At 36.8% G+C, this 16,308-nt stretch overlaps 1 protein-coding gene across 1 annotated transcript in view; it reads left to right on the forward strand.

Annotated features, from left to right (window-relative positions):
• Positions 1 to 16,308, forward strand: part of SYCP2L (synaptonemal complex protein 2 like) — a 97,682-nt gene that overhangs the window by 25,300 nt on the left and 56,074 nt on the right. Inside the window, 1 exon segment of the mRNA XM_023624503.2 lies at positions 686 to 828. Coding sequence (XP_023480271.1) covers positions 686 to 828 — 143 coding nt within the window.

Raw genomic sequence — 16,308 nt, forward strand, 5'->3', positions numbered from 1 at the left:
TGCTCTTTTATCGACTTTATTCTCTTCTCTCCTGCTGCTTCCAACTCAGCTTGTACTCACTCTGGGTTTTTCTTGGACTCCCTTTGAATTTTGGTTTAAGCTATTTTCTCTTCTAAAACCAATTTTTATTTGTCAGTAGAGGGCTGATGCCCTGGAAGGGGCCCCAAGGAGACTGTTGTCTGAGAAACACCTCCCTCAAGGAGGTTTCCATTTCTCCCCTTTAAGCAGAGTTTATTCAAGTGAAGGCAGATTATTCCATTTTGCATATTTGGAATAGTGAATTTTAATTTTAGAAATGAGTGAGATCTGAGAGAGAGGATGAATGTTGTATGTAATATATTGGGTAGTAAAATACGGTTGCAGATGATAGCTTTGTATTCACAAAATGCTCTTTAAAAAGTAGTTTTGTGTTCTAAAATTCAATCCACCTCCATTGCTATGCTAAGTTACTTCCTATTTCTGCACGATTGACCACTTAATCATATTGTGTGGACGTGTCTATAAAAACACGTGCATCTAATAAAAATAATTTAGAAGTAACTTTAATATTACTTCTTTTCAACTTCTCATTGTAGAAAAATCTGGACAGTTGTAAAATCCAAGTTCAATGATTTAAAATTATAAAATTTTTAAATACAACTTTTTAGCGTGTTGGTCAGCATTGGTGTACTTTATGTTTTGCTAGAAACCGAGAGGATGAAGATGCTCGTCATTAACCTGAAGCCTATTAATATCAGAAACAAAGAAGTAATGAAAATAGAAATCCATTTTGATTTGCAATTCGACATATCAGAAGCTTCCATTAAAGCATTAGGAGAAGACAAACAGGTAGTGGTTTTAACTCTTTTTGATTATTTAACTGTTTTATTATATTTTCATGTCTCAAATTTCCATGTTGGGCTTTTAAAATTGAGATATAATTGACATATAACATATTGGTTTCAGACGTATAACATAATAATTCACTATTTGTATATATTGCAAAATGATTACCATAGTAAGTTTAGTTAACTGCCATCACCATAATAATTTTTTTTCTTGTCATGAGAACTTCTAATTTACTCTTAGGAACTTTCAAATATGCAATGCAGTATATTAACTATAGTCAATATGCTGTATGTTACATCCTCATAGCTTATTTATTTTACAACATCTTCTTTATCTGTTGATCTACTCATAGACACTTATATTCCTTCCATATCTTGGCCATTGTGAATAATATTGCTGCAATGAACATAGGGGTGCATGTATCTTTTTGAATTAGTGTTTTCATTTTCTTTGCATAAATATCCACAAGTGGTATTGCTGGATTGTTGGCAGTTCTATTTTTAACTTTTTGAGGACCCTCCATTCTGTTTTCCATAGTGGCTGCAGGTACACGATTTGCAGATATTTTCTCCCATTTGGTAGATTGCCTTTTCACTTTGTTGATAGTTTCCTTTGCTGCACAGAAGTTATTTAGTTGCATGTAGTCGCTGTTATTTTTGCTTTTGATCTTTTGCTTTTGGTGTCGTTCCAAAAATCGTTGCCAAGACTGATGTCAGGGAGCTTACTGCCTGTTTTCCTCTAGGAGTTTTATGGTTTCAGGTCTTACATTCAAGTCTTTCATCCGTTTTGAGTTGATTTTTGTATATGATGTAAGATAGTGGTCCAGTTTCGTTCTTCTGCATATGATTGTCCGGTTTTTCCAGCACCATTTATTATTTAATAAAATCCTTTTCTGATTGTATATTCTTGGCTCCTTTGTCGTAAAAGAATTGACCATATATGCATGGGTTTATTTCTGGGCTCTCTGTTCACTTCCATTGGTCTGTGTGCCTATTTTTAATGCTGATACCATACTGTTTGGATTGCTCTAAATTTATAGCGTAGTTTGAAATCGGGGAGCATCATGCCTCTAGCTTTGTTCTTCTTTCTCAAGATTGCTTTGGCTATTTGAAGTCTTTTGTAGTTCCATACAAAATTCAGGATTGTTTGTTTTCATTTCTGTGAAGAATGCCATTGGAATTTTGGTAGGAATTGCATTGAATCTGTAGGTTGCTTTCAATTGTATGGACATTTTAACAATGTTAATTCTTCCGATCCATTTCTTTCATCGATGTCTTACAGTTTTCAGTGTACAGGTATTTTACCTCCTTGGTTAAATTTATTCCTAGGTATTTATTCTTTTTGATGCAATTGTAATGAGATTGTTTTTCAAATTTCTCTTCCTGATAGTGTTATTAATATATAAAAATGCAGCTGATTTCTGTATGTTGATTTTGCATCCTGCAATTTTACTGATTTTGTCTATTAGTTCTAACAGTTTTTTGGTGGCATCTTTAGGATTTTCTATATATAGTATCACGTTATGCAACTAGTAACAATTTTACCTCTTCGTTTCTGATGATGACTTTTATTTCTTTGCCTTGTGTAATTGCTCTGGCTAAAACGTCCAATAATATGTTAAATAAAAGTGATGAAGTGTGCAACCTTGTCTTGTTTCTGATCTTAGAAAGCTTTCAGTTTTTCATTATTGACTGTGATGTTAGCTGTGGGCTTGTCATATATGACCTTTATTATGTTGAGATGTGTTCCCTATATCCCCAAAAATGGATTATCAAAATTGGATTATTTTATAAAAATAATTTATCAAAATCAAACTATTATCAAAAATGGATGTTGAGTATTGTTAAATGCTTTTTCTGTATCTATTGAGATGATCATATGATTTTTATTCTTCATTTTGTTAATGTGGTCTGTCACATTGATTGATTTGCAGATGTTGAAGTGTTCCTGCATCCCAGGAATAAATCCCACTTGTTCATGGTGTAGGATCCTTTTAATGTATTGTTGAATTGAGTTTACTAATGTTTTGTTGAGAGTTTTCATATCTATGTTCATCAGGGATATTGGCATGTCATTTTCTTTTCTTGTGGCATCTTTGTCTGGTTTTTGTATCCGGGGGGTGCTGGCCTCATAAAATGAGTTTGGAAATGTTGCGCCCTCTTCTATTTTTTGGAAGAGATTGAAAAGTATTGGTATTACTACTTTTTTGAATGTTTGGTAGAATTCATCAATGAAGCTGACTTTTATTTATTGGGAGGTTTTTGATTACTGATTCAGTCTCCTTACTAGTAATTGGTCTGCTCTGACTTTCTAATTTCCTGATAATTCAGTCTTGATAGTTTGTATGTTTTAGGAATTTATCCATTTCTTCTACATTGTCCAGTTTGTTGATGTATAGTTTTTCATAGTAATTTCTTTTGATCCTTTGTGTGGTATCAGTTATAATGTCTCCTCTTTTATTTCTAATTTTATTTATTTGAGACCTCTCTCCTTTTCCTGGTAGGTCTAGCTAAAGCTTTGTCAATTTTGTTTATCTTTTCAAAAAACTAGCTCTTAGTTTAATCTTTTCTATTTTCTTTTTAGTCTCTATATCCTTTACTTCCGCTCTGATCTTTATTTCATTCTGTCTAGAAACTTTTCATTTATCTTTCTTTGTCTAGTTTTTGTGGTGAAAAGTTAGTTTATTTGAAATATTTTTTCGTTTTTTGATACAGGCATTTATTGCTATGAACTTCCCCTTTGGAACTGCTTTTGCTGTATCCCATAAGTTGGTATGTTGTATTCCCATTTTTGTTTGTCTCAAGGTATTTTTTGATTTTTCTTTTGATTTCTTCTTTGGTCCATTGGTTGTTCCAAAGCATGTTGTTTAATCTCCACATATTTGTGAATTTTCCACTTTTCTTCTTGTAATTGATTACTGGTTTTATTCCATTGTGGTTGTAAAAGATAGTTGATATCACTCAACTTCTTAAATTCGTTAAGAGTTATGTTGTGGCCTAACATATGATCTATCCTGGAGAATGTTCCGTGTGAGCTTGTATTGCTGTTTACTTCTCCCTTTAGGTCTGTTAATATTTGCCTTATATATTTAGGTGCTCCTACATTAGGTACATAAATATTTACACATTTTCTGTCCTCTTGTTGGATTAACCCCTTTAGCATTATATGATAATCTTCTTTGTCTCTTATTACATTGTCGTAAAGTCTGTTTTGTCTGATATAAGTATAGCTACCTCCACTTTCTTTGGTTTCCATTGCATGGATCATCTTTCCCATCCCTTCAATTTCAGTCTGTTTATGTCCTTACATCTGAAGTGAATCTCTTGTAGGCAGCATATAGATGGATCTTGTTTACTTTTTTAAAAAAAAAATATTCATCCACTCTATGTCTTTTGATTATAGAATTGAATCCATTTACGTTTAAACTAATTATTGATAGGTATACACTTATTACCATTTTGTTATTTATTTTCTAGCTGTTTTGTAATTCTTCTCTTCCTTCTTCTCTTGCTCTCTGCCTGTGTGATTTGATGATTTTCCATAGTGGTATACTTAGATTCCTCTCTCTTTATCTTTTTTGTATCTACTATAGGTTTTTGCTTTCTGATTAGCGTGAGTCTTGCATAAAACAACTTCTGCTTGTAAGTCTGTTTTAAGTTGATAACAATTTGATTGCATTCTAAAGCTCTAAATTTTTCTTCCCCTGCACCTTTTGTGTTTTTGATGTCACAATTTACATCTTTTTATCTTGTGTATTCCTTAACAAAGATGCATAGTTTTTTTTTTTTTTTTTTTACTAATTTTGTCTTTTAACCTGCCTAATAACTTCCTAAGTGATTAACCTACCACCTTTACAGCATTAGATTATTCTGAATTTTACTGCATTTTTACCCTTACCAGTGAGATTTATACTTTCGTATGCTTTCCTGTACTAATCAGCACCCTTCATTTCAGCTTAAAGAAATCCCTTTAACATTTCTCGTAAGGATGGTCTAGTAGTGATGAACTCCTTTAGCTTTTGCTTCCCTGGAAAATCTCTCTCTCCTTCAATTCTGAACTGACAGCTTTGCTGGGTTGAGTGTTCTTGATTGGAAGTTTTTCTGCCTGCAAAGTTTCTGCTGAGAAAACTGCTGGTAGTCTTATGGGGGTTGTCTTGTATGTAACAAGTGTTTCTTTCACTGCTTTTAAGATTCTCTCCTTGTCTTTAACTTTTGACGCTAATTATAATGTGTCTTGGTGTGGATTGCCTTGGATTCACCTTTTTTGGAACTCCCTGAGATTCCTGGATTGGAATGTGTATTTCCTTCCTCGGGTTATGGAAGTTTTCAGACATTATTTCTTCAAGTAAGGTTTCTGCCTCTTTCTCTCCCTCTTCTCCTTCAGGGACCCCTTATAATGTGAATGTGGGTCCACTTGATGTTGTCTCATAAGTCCCTTAAGCTATCCTCACTGTTTTTCATTCTTTCTTTCTTTTTGCTGCTCTGATGGGGTGAGTTCCCTGCCCTGTCTTTGAGTTCACTTATCCTTTCTTCTGCTTCATCTAGTGTGCTGTTGAAACCCCTTGGTGTATTTTTCAGTTCAGTTATTGTATTCTTCAGTTCTGTGACTTCTGTTTGATTATTTTCTCTCTCTTTGTTGAAGTTCTCATTATGTTCATCTATTCTTCTCCCAAATTCAGTGGGTATCTTTATGGCCGTTATTTTGAACTCTTTATCAGGTAAATCACTTATCTCTTTTTCATTAAGGTCTTTTTCTGAAGTTTTATCTTGTTCTTACATTTGGAACATATTTCTGTGTTTCTTCATTTTCCTTGACTCTCTCTGTTTGTTTCTATGCATTAAATACAACAGCCACCTCTCCCAGTCTGAAGGAGTGGCTTTGTGAGCATACAAACCTTGTCATTCAACCCTGCCCAAGCTCTTGGTTGTCTCTGAAACCTTTGTGGTTGTCCAAGCAGCCTATTTTATTTTTAGTGGCTCCCAGTAGTTGAGGGTGTCCCAAAACCTATCAGTGTCCAAAAAGAGAGGATCTCAGTGCCTCGATTTAGGCTGGTTGGAAGGCAGACCCTCAGGCAGCAGCTTTTAAAGTATGTAAATATGTAGAATCCTGTGGGACTGCAAGCACAAGCCTTGCTGGCCACCAGAGCCAGGTGATCTAGAGGTGTTCCCTGGGCAGCAGCCACAAAAATTGGGGCACCAAATGATGGCACAACATCCTTTCTGAGGGATACCCACAAGCTGTATTGTGGCAGAGGGAGAGTGCAAAGATGGCATCCACTGGTCTCTGTCCTTGAGAGTGCCGTGGTAGCCTCTAGACTTGTGTCAACCAAAAGCCTGCCCTTTGGGCCAAAGCTCTCGGATAAGCAAACAGGCCTTTTTCACAGAAAGACTGGGATGTGTTTTAGTCTGCTGTCTATGCTGTGCCTTGGGGTGGTAGCTGGCCAAGAATTGTCTCTCCAGTTTTTACAGTTCTATAGGACACAGGAGCACAAGCCATGCTAGCTACCAGAACCAGGCAATCAAGGGACATTTCCTGGGCAGCAGCCATAAAAACTGGGAACCAGATGTAGAAATGAGGCACCGGATGTGAGTACAAGCTTTTCTCTGGGAGATATTGGTGCTCTTGGGCACAGCAGACAGAGTATGAAGATAGCACGTGCCTTCTGAGGTCTCTGGAGAGGTTTACAGTTGGCCCTTAGATGTGTGTTTACTTGGAAGCCTGCCTCTCCAGCAGCAACTATGAATATAAGCTAGTAGGCCTCTTTCACAGAAAGACTGGGAACCTCAGTCTGTGGCCTCTCTGCTGTGCCTTGGGGCTGGTAGCAGGTTAAGAACTCTTCTCCATTGGTTCTAGTCCTCTGGGACCTGTGAGTGTAAGCCCCACTGGCCACCAGAGTCAGGCAATCTTGAGGTGTCTCCTGAGTGGCAGCCACAAAAATTAGGGTGCAGGACAAGGGTACAAGCTCCTTTCCAGGAGATACTGGTAAGCTGGATCAAGGTGGTGGGAGAGTACAAAGATGGTCCTAGCGGCCTCCACCCCAGAAAGAATCGCAGGAAGCCCCTAGATGTGTGTTAAATTAGATGCCTGCCCCTCAGGCAGATGCTTTAAGATAAGCCTCCTTCACAGAAAGGCTGGGTGCTTTTCAGTTGATTGGCTCCACACTGGGCCAGATGGGTGAGACCATGTGTGCCAGCCCTTTAAGAATTGTTTCTCAATTCACTATAGCCTTGTGGGTCTCATGGATTCAAGCCCTGATGGCTTTCAATGCTAGGTGTTCTGGGGGCTGCTCTCTCAGGTGTGAGTCTTAAGAGTTGGAGGTGCCATATGTGAGGTTGAAACCCTTAGCTTCTCAGAGAGAAGCTCAGGGTTTTGAGTTCCCTCCAAGTTGTGGGTCACCATGCCAGTAGTGGGGTTTATCATGAGATTGTGTCTCAACCTCTCATTGATGTGGGTATTTTCTTGTTCACTTAATGTGTAGGAGCCTCTCAGCTAGATTTTGGGGTTTTTTTCAGAGGAAATTGTACTATATGTAGCTGTAGACTTGGTGTGTCTGTGGGAGGAGGTGAGCTCATAATCTTCCTACATCGCTACCTTGAACTGGAAATTTTTGTTGGGTTTTGATGTGAACATTGGATCAAACAGAAGGCTTGATCTTTTGGATACCATGTAATAAGAGTTGAGAGCTCTGGTTTCTAATCCCAGTTCTTTATTTTCATAAATCATTGTCTTGACTACATAGGATATAAATCCTCCTTGTGCCACGAAATGCTTTATTCCATTTATTTTGAACAGTTGAAAAATTTTCTAGGCTAACACCACCTCCTCATCAGATTCTTCCTGAAGTCCTGAGGGTACTTGCTGTGGACTTCCTTCTCTCTCAGCTCCTTGAAGATGAAGGGAATCACTAGGAATAGAGTTTCTTAGCAAATTTTTCCACAGTTCTGTCTACTGGTCTTATCTTGTGGAAATGGTCCAAGCCTTGTCTAGACTGCTATGGTCTCCATCTTGATAACTATAATATTTCCTATTTATACGCAAAAGCAAGAAGCCTTTCTCTATCACATACAGTAGACAGGGCAAAGAAGTTTGTGAGAAGACATAAAACACTGTGGTAATGGCCAGTAGGGGCTGAGTTAAAATGTTAGAGAACTGAGGAAGGAAGTCTTGAGCTGGCTTCCTTTTGGCTTTGAGTTGTATGTGAAGACATTTTATACATGCTAAAGTGCTCTGAAAATATAGTTTCCAAAGACTCAGCCATGAAAAGGCCATTTTATGCATGAGGATGAGAAATAAGTTGTTAGAATCAATCACTTCATGAAAAACACCTCCTCCATCATATTATGTATAAGTTGGACTGACAGTATAGATTTGCCTTTACTCATGAAAAACATCAGAATTGCATGTATTTCCACATTCCACAAAATGAATAAAATGTTTTGGGGAAGAATTAGGGTTTGCATGTGATTAAGTCACACTTCCTGGGCCATGAGGCCCTGTGAGAAACAGGTGGGATTGGAGAGAGCCTACAGTTGGGAACTAACTACAGACACATCCTGAAGTCAATCCCTGAGTGAAGCAGAGATGCAGGGAGTAGTGAAGGAGGGGTTAGAAGTTAACAGGGGCTAGTCTTGGGTCAGAGGAAGAAGAAGCTGTGAAGACACCCAGGTGGAGTGGCTGAGAGAAGAGAGATGGTCAGCCCAAGCTGATCTTGTAGGAAGCAGGGGAGTAGAGAAGCCAGAAACAGTAAAACGATCCTTCGAAACAGGACGAACTGAAGACTAACTTCTAATTTATCAATGTACAGCGTTGTGAGCTATAAGTTTTTCTTAAAGATTTTTTGTGTTTTTCATTAAATTCTTTGAGGTATAATTGACATATAACATATTAGTTTCAGGTGCACAACGTAATGATTCGATATTTGTATCTGTTGCAAAATGGCCACCACAATGAGTCTAGTTAATGTCTGTCATCATACATAGTTAAAATTTTTTTGTCGTGATGAGAACTTTTAAGATCTACTCTCTTAGCAACTTTCAAATATGTAATACATTATTGTTACTATGGTCACCCTGCGGTACATTACATCCCCATGACTATTGATTTTATAACTGGAAGTTTGTACATTTTGACCCTCTTCAACCATTTTGCCCCACCCCCACCCCCTCACCTTTGGCAACCGCCATTCTGTTCTCTGTATCTATGAGCTTGGTGTTTTTTTTGTTTTTTGTCTTTTTAGATTCCACATACAGTGAGATCACACTATTTGTCTTTCTCTATCTGACTTATTTCACTTACCATATGCCCTTAATAAGGTCCATCCCTGTTGTTGCAAATGGAAAGATTTCATTATTTTTGTATGACTGAATAATATCGCACTATAAATATACATGCACCACATTTCCTTTATCCATTCATCCAGTGATGGACACTTAAGTTGTTTCCATGTCTTGGCTGTTGTAAATAATGCTGCAGTGAACATGAGAGTGCATATATCTTTTTGAATTAGCGTTTTCATTTTCTTTGGATAAATACCCAGAAGTGGAATTGCTGGACTGTATGGTATTTCTATTTTTAGTTTTTTGAGGAACCTCCATAATGTTTTCCATAATGGCTGCACAAATTTATGTTCTCACCGACAACGCACAAAGATTTTTTCTGCATATCCTCACCAAGACTTGTTATTTCTTGTCTTTTGGGTAATAACCATTCTAACAGGTGTGAGGCAATATCTCACTGTGGTTTTGATTTGCATTTCCTTGATGATTAGTGGTGGTGAGACTCTTCCTATACCTTTGGCCATCTATATGTTGTCTTTGTAAAAATGTCTATTCAGATCTTATGCCTATTTTTTTAATTGGGTTGTTTATTTGCTGTTGAGTTGTATTAATTCTTTATGTATTTTGGATATTAACTCCTTATCAGATATATGGTTTGCAAATGTTATCTGCCATTCAGTAGGTTGCCTTTTCATTTTGTTGATGATTTTCTTTGCTGTGTAGAAGCTATTTAGTTTGATGTAGTCCCTATGTTTATTTTTGTTTTTGTTGCCTTCGCTTTTGGAGTCAGATCCAAAAAGTCCTTGCCAATACTGATGTCAAGAAGCTTACTGCCTCTGTTTTCTTCTAGGAGTTTTGTGGTTTCAGGTCTTATGTTCAAGTCTTTATCCATTTTGGTTTAATATTTGTGTATGGTGTAAGATATGGTGTTTCAGTTTCATTCTTTTGCATGTGGCTGTCCACTTTTCCAAATACCATTTATCCATTTATTGAAGAAACTGTTCTTTATCCATTTCATATTCTTGGCTCCTTTGTCCTAAATTAATTGACCATATATGCATGGGTTTATTTCTGAGCTCTCTGTTCTGTTCCATTGATCTATGTGTCTGTTTTTATGCTGGTATTGTACTGTTTTGATTACTATAGCTTTGTAATATAGTTTGAAATCAGGGAGCCTGATGCTTCCAGCTTTGTTCTTCTTTCTCAGGATTGCTTTGGCTATTCAGGGTCTTCTATGGTTCCACACAAATTTTAGGATTGTTTGTTCTGTCTCTGTGAAAAATGCCACTGGAATTTTCGTAGGGATTGCATCAAATCTGTAGATTGCTTTGGCAGTATGCAATGTTAATAATATTAACTCTTCCAATTCATGAGTACAAAGTATCATTCCATTTATTTATGTTTTCTTCAGTTTCTTTCATCAATGTCTTATAGTGTTCAGTGTACAGGTCTTTTACCTCCTTGGTTAAGTTTATTCCTAGGTATTTTATTCTTTTTGATGCTAGTGTAATGGGATTATTTTCTTAATTTCTCTTCCTGATGACTTGTAATTAGTGTATAGAAATGCAACAGATTTTTGTATATTGATTTTGCATCCTGCAATTTTACTGAATTTGTCTATTCTAACAGCTTTTTGGTGGAGTATTTAGGGTTTTCTATATATACTATAATGTCATTCAACTAGTATCAGTTTTATCTCTTCGTTTCTAATGATGACTTATTTCTTTGCCTTGTGTAATTGCTCTTGCTGGGACTTCCAATACTATGTCAAATGAAATGGTGAGAGTTGGTATTCTTGACTTGTTTCTGATCTTAGCGGAAAAGCTTTCAATTTTTTACCAGAGCGTATGGTATTACCTGTGGGCTTGTCATACATGGCCTTTATTATTTTGAGGTACCTTTCCTCTATAACTAGTTTGTTGAGAGTCTTTAATCAAAAATGGATGTTGAATATTGTCAAATGCTTTTCTGCATCTGTTGAGATGATCATATGATTTTTATTCTTCATTTTGTTAATATGCTGTATTACATTGATTGATTTGCAGGTGTTGAACCATTCTTGCCTCCCAGAATAAATCCACTTGATCATGGTGTATGATCCTTTTAATATATTGTTGAATTGAGTTTCCTAATATTTTGTTGAAGATTTTCCTGTCTATGTTCACCAGGGATATTGGCATGTCATTTTCTTTTCTTGTGGCATCCTTGTCTTGTTATGATATCAGGGTAATGCTGGCCTCATAAATGAGTCTTGAAGTGTTCTCTTGTATTTTTTGGAAGAGATTGATAAGGATTGGTATTAATTCTTCTTTGAATGTTTGGTAGAATTCACTAGTGAAGCTCCCTAGGCCTGGACTATTGTTTGTTTGGAGGTTTTTGATTACAGGCATACCTTGCAGATATTGTGGATTGAGTTCCAGATTACCACAATAAAGTGAATATCACAAAAAGCAAGTAACATGAATTTTTTGGTTTCCCAGTGCATATAAAAGTTATGTTTACACTATAGTCTATTAGGTTTCCAATAGAATTATGTCTAAAAAGACAATGTACATACCTTAACTACTTTATTGCTAAAAAATGCTGACCGTCATCTGAGCCTTCTGTGAGTCATAATCTTTTTTGCTGGTGGATGGTCTTGCTTCAGTGTTGATGGCTGCTGACTGATCAGGGTGGTGGTTGATGAAAGTTGGGGTGGCTGTGGCAATTTCTTAAAATAAGACAACAGTGAAGTTTGCCACATTGATTGACTCTTCCTTTCATGAACAATTTCTCTGTAGCATGCGATGCTGTTTGATAGCATTTTACCGACAGTAGAATTTCTTTCAAAATTGGAGTCAGTCCTCTCAAACCCTGCTGCTGCTTTATCAACTAAGTTTATGTAATATTCTAAATTCTTTGTTGTCATTTCAACAATCTTCACAGCATCTTTACCTGGAGTAGAATCCATCTCAAGAAATCGTTTTCTTTGCTCATCCGTAAGAAGTAACTCCTCATCTGTTAAAGTTTTATCATGAGATTGCAGCAATTCAGTCACATCTTCAGGCTCCACTTATAGTTCTAGTCCTCTTGCTATTTCCACCACATCTGTAGTACTCCATTGAAGTCTTGAACCTGTCAAAGTCATCCATGAGGGTGGGAATCAACTTCTTATAAACTCCTGTTGATGTTGATATTTTGACCTCTTTCCATGAATCATGAATGTTCTTAATGGCATCTAGAATCATGAATTCTTCCCAGATAGTTTTCAGTTTATTTTGCCCAGATCCATCAGAAGAATCACCATCTGTGGTAGCCTTAGCCTTATGAAATGTATTTCTCAAATAATAAGACTTAAAAGTTGAAATTACTCCTTGATCTATGGCCTGCAGATTGGATGTCGTGTTAGCAGTCATGAAAACAACATTAATCTCATTGTACATCTCTATCAGAGCTCTTGAGTGACCAGGTATATTGTCAAAGAGCAGTAATATTTTGAAAGGGATCTTTTTTTCTTAGCAGTAGGTTTCAACAGTGGTCTTAAAATATTCAGTAAACAGTGTTGTAGATAGATGTGCTGTCTACAATCCAGGCCTTGTTGTTCCATTTATAGAGCACAGGCAGAGTAGATTTAGCATAATTCTTAAGGGCCTAGGATTTTCAGAATGGTAAATGAGCAATGGCTTCAACTTAAAGTCACCAGCTGCGTTAGCCCCTAACAAAAGAGTCAGCTGTTCTTTGAAGCCAGGCTTTGACTTCTCTCTGGGTATGAAGTCCAGGATGGCATCTTTCAATATAAGGCTGTTTCATCTGCATTGAAAATCTGTTGTTTCGTGTAGCCACCTTCATGGATTATTTTAGCTACATCTTCTGGAGAACTTGCCACAGCTTCTACATGAGCACTTGCTGCTTCATCCTGCACTTTTATGTTATGGAGACAGCTTGTCTCCTTAAACCTCATGAACCAACCTCTGCTAGCTTCGGACTTTTCTTCTGCAGCTTCCTCACCTCTCTCAGTCTTCATAGACTTGAAGAGAGTTAGGGCCTGACTCTGGATTAGGATTTGGCTTAAGGGAATGTTGCGGCTGGTTTGGTCTTCTATCCAGACCACTAAAACTTTCTCCATATCACCAATAAGGCTGTTTCAATTTTCTATCATTAATGTATTCACTGGAGTAGCATTTTTGATTTCCTTCTAGAATGTTTCCTTTGCGTTTACAACTTGCTAACTCTTTGGCCAAGAGGGCTACCTTTTGGCCTGTCTCAGCTTTTGACATGCCTTCCTCACTAAGCTTAAGCATTTTTAGCTTTTGATTTAAAGTGAGACGTAGAACTCTTCCTTTCGTTGGACCTTGGAGACAATTGTAAGGTTATTAGTTGGCCTAATTTCAATATTGTTGTGTCTTGGGTAATAGGGAGGCCTGAGCAGAGGAAGAGCGATGGGGACGGCTGGTCAATGGGACAGTCAGAACACACACAACATTTATTGATTAAGTTCACCATACAGATTGTGGCACAGGTTGTGGTACCCCAAAACAATTACAATAGTAACTTCAAAGACCACTGATCACAAATCACCATAACAAATATAATGAGAATGTTTGAAATATTACAAGAAATACCAAATTGTGACAGAGGGACACCAGGTGAGCAAATGCTGTTGGAAAAATGATGCCAATAGACTTGCTGTAAACAGAGTTGCCACAGATCAATCAATGTGATATACCACATTAACAAAATGAAGAATAAAAATCACATGATTGTATCTCAATAGATGCAGAGAAAGCATTTGATGAGCTACAGCATCCATTTATGATGAAAACTCTGAAGAAAATGGGTATAGAAGGAAAGTACCTCAACATAATAAAGGCCATAATGGCAAACTCACAACTAATATCATTCTCAATGGAGAAAAACTGAAAGCTATCTGCCTAAGAACAGGAACCAGACAAGGATGCCCACTTTCACCACTCTTGTTTAACATAGTATTAGAAGTCTTAGCCAGAGCAGTCAAGCAAGAAAAAGAAATAAAAGGGATCCACATTGGAAAGAAAGAAATAAAACTGTTACTATTTGCAGATGACATGATTTTATATATAGAAAACCCTAAAGAACCCACTTCAAAACTTTTAGAAACAATCAAGATGGTCAAGTTGCAGGATGCAAAATCAACATACAAAAATCAATTGTGTTTATATACACCAACAATGAAGTAGCAGAAAGAGAAATTAAGAGTACAATCCCATTAACAGTTGCAACAAAAAGAATACAATATCTAGGAATAAACCTCACCAAAGAGGTGAAAGATCTGTACACTGAAAACTATAACACATTGTTGAAAGAAACTGAAGAAGGCACAAAGTAATGGAAAGGTATTCTGTTCTCTTGGATTGGAAGAATTAACATCGTTAAAATGTCCATACTTCCTAAAGCAATCTATAGATTCAATGCAATCCCTATCAAAGTTCCAACAACATCTTTCACAGAAATAGAACAAAGAACCCTAAAATTTATATGGAACAACAAAAGACCCCAAATAGCCAAAGGAATCCTGAGAAAAAAGAACAAAGCTGGCGATGTCACACTCCCTCATCTCAAAATATACTACAAAGCTATAGTAACCAACACAGTATGGCACTGGCACAAAAATAGACACATTGATCAATGGAACAGAATTGAGATCCCGTAAATAAACCCACACATCTATGGACAGCTAATTTTCAACAAGGGAGCCAAGAATATGCAATGGAGAAAGGAAAGTCTAGTCAGTAAATGTGTTGAGAAAACTGGACAGCCACATGTAAAAGAATGAAACTAGACCACTATCTTACACTATACACAAAAATTAACTCAAAATGGATTAAATACTTGAATGTAAGACCTGAAACCATGAAACTTCTAGAAGAAAGCATAGGCAGTACATTCTTCGACATCGGTCTCAGCAGCATATTTTCAAGTACTGTGTCTGACTGGGCAAGGGAAACAATAGAAAAAATAAACAAGTGGGACTACATCAAACTAAAAAGCTTCTGCACAGCAAAGGAAACCATCAACAAAATGAAAAGGCAACCTAACAATTGAGAGAAGATATTTGCAAACCATATATCAGATAAGGGGTTAATATCCAAAATATATAAAGAACTCATACATCTCAACCAAAAAAGACCCCTAACAACTCAATTAAAAAATGTGCAAAAGATCTAAACAGACATTACTCCCAAAAAGATATACAGATGGCCAACAGGTGTTGAAAAGATGTTCAACACCACTATGAGGGAAATGCAAATCAAAACTATAATGAGATATGACCTTACTGCTGCCAGAATGGCTATAATTAAGATGACAGGAAATAATAAGTGTTGGAGAGGATGTGGAGAGAAGGGAACACTCATCCCTTGCTGGTGGGAGTGCAAACTGGTGCAACCGCTATGGAAAACGCTATGGAAGTTCCTCAAAAAGTTAAAAATAGAACTGCCATATGATCCAGCTATTCTACTGTTGGGTATTTATCCAGAGAACATGAAAACACAAATGTGTAAAGATATTGCACCCCTTTGTTCACTGCAGCATTATTCACAATAGCCAAGACTTGTAAGCAACATAGGTACCCATCCAGGGAGGAATGGATAAAGAAGATGTGGTATATATACACAGTGGAATACTCTTCAGCCATAAGAAATGATGAAATTCAGTCTTTAGTGACAACATGGAGGGAGCTTGAGGGTATTATGCTAGGTGAAATAAGTCATAGGGAGAAAGTCAAATACCATATGATCTCACTCATAAGTAGAAGATAAAAACAACAACAAACAAACACATAGCAACAGAGATTGGATTGGTTGTTACCAGAGGAGAAGACGGGAAGGAGGAGGGCAAAAGGAGTGATTAGACATGTGTGTGGTGATGAATTGTAATTGGTCTTTGGGTGGTGAACATGTTGTAATCTACACATAAATTGGAATATAATGTTGTACACCTGAAATTTATGTAATATTATAAGCTGCTGTTAGTGCAATAAAAAAGAATTTTAAAGAAAAGCAGTATTTGCCAAGTGCAGGAAAGCAAAGTGCAATAAAATGAGGTATGCCTGTACTCATTCAGTCTCCTTACTAGTAATCAGTCTGTTCAGATTTTTTATTTCTTTTGATTCAGTCTTGGTAGGTTGTATGTTTCTAGGAACTTACCCATGTTTTCTAGATTGTCAAATATTTGACATTTAAATGTT

The sequence above is a fragment of the Equus caballus genome, chromosome 20 (genome assembly GCF_041296265.1).
Source record: "Equus caballus isolate H_3958 breed thoroughbred chromosome 20, TB-T2T, whole genome shotgun sequence".
NCBI classification, from domain to species: Eukaryota; Metazoa; Chordata; class Mammalia; order Perissodactyla; family Equidae; genus Equus; species Equus caballus.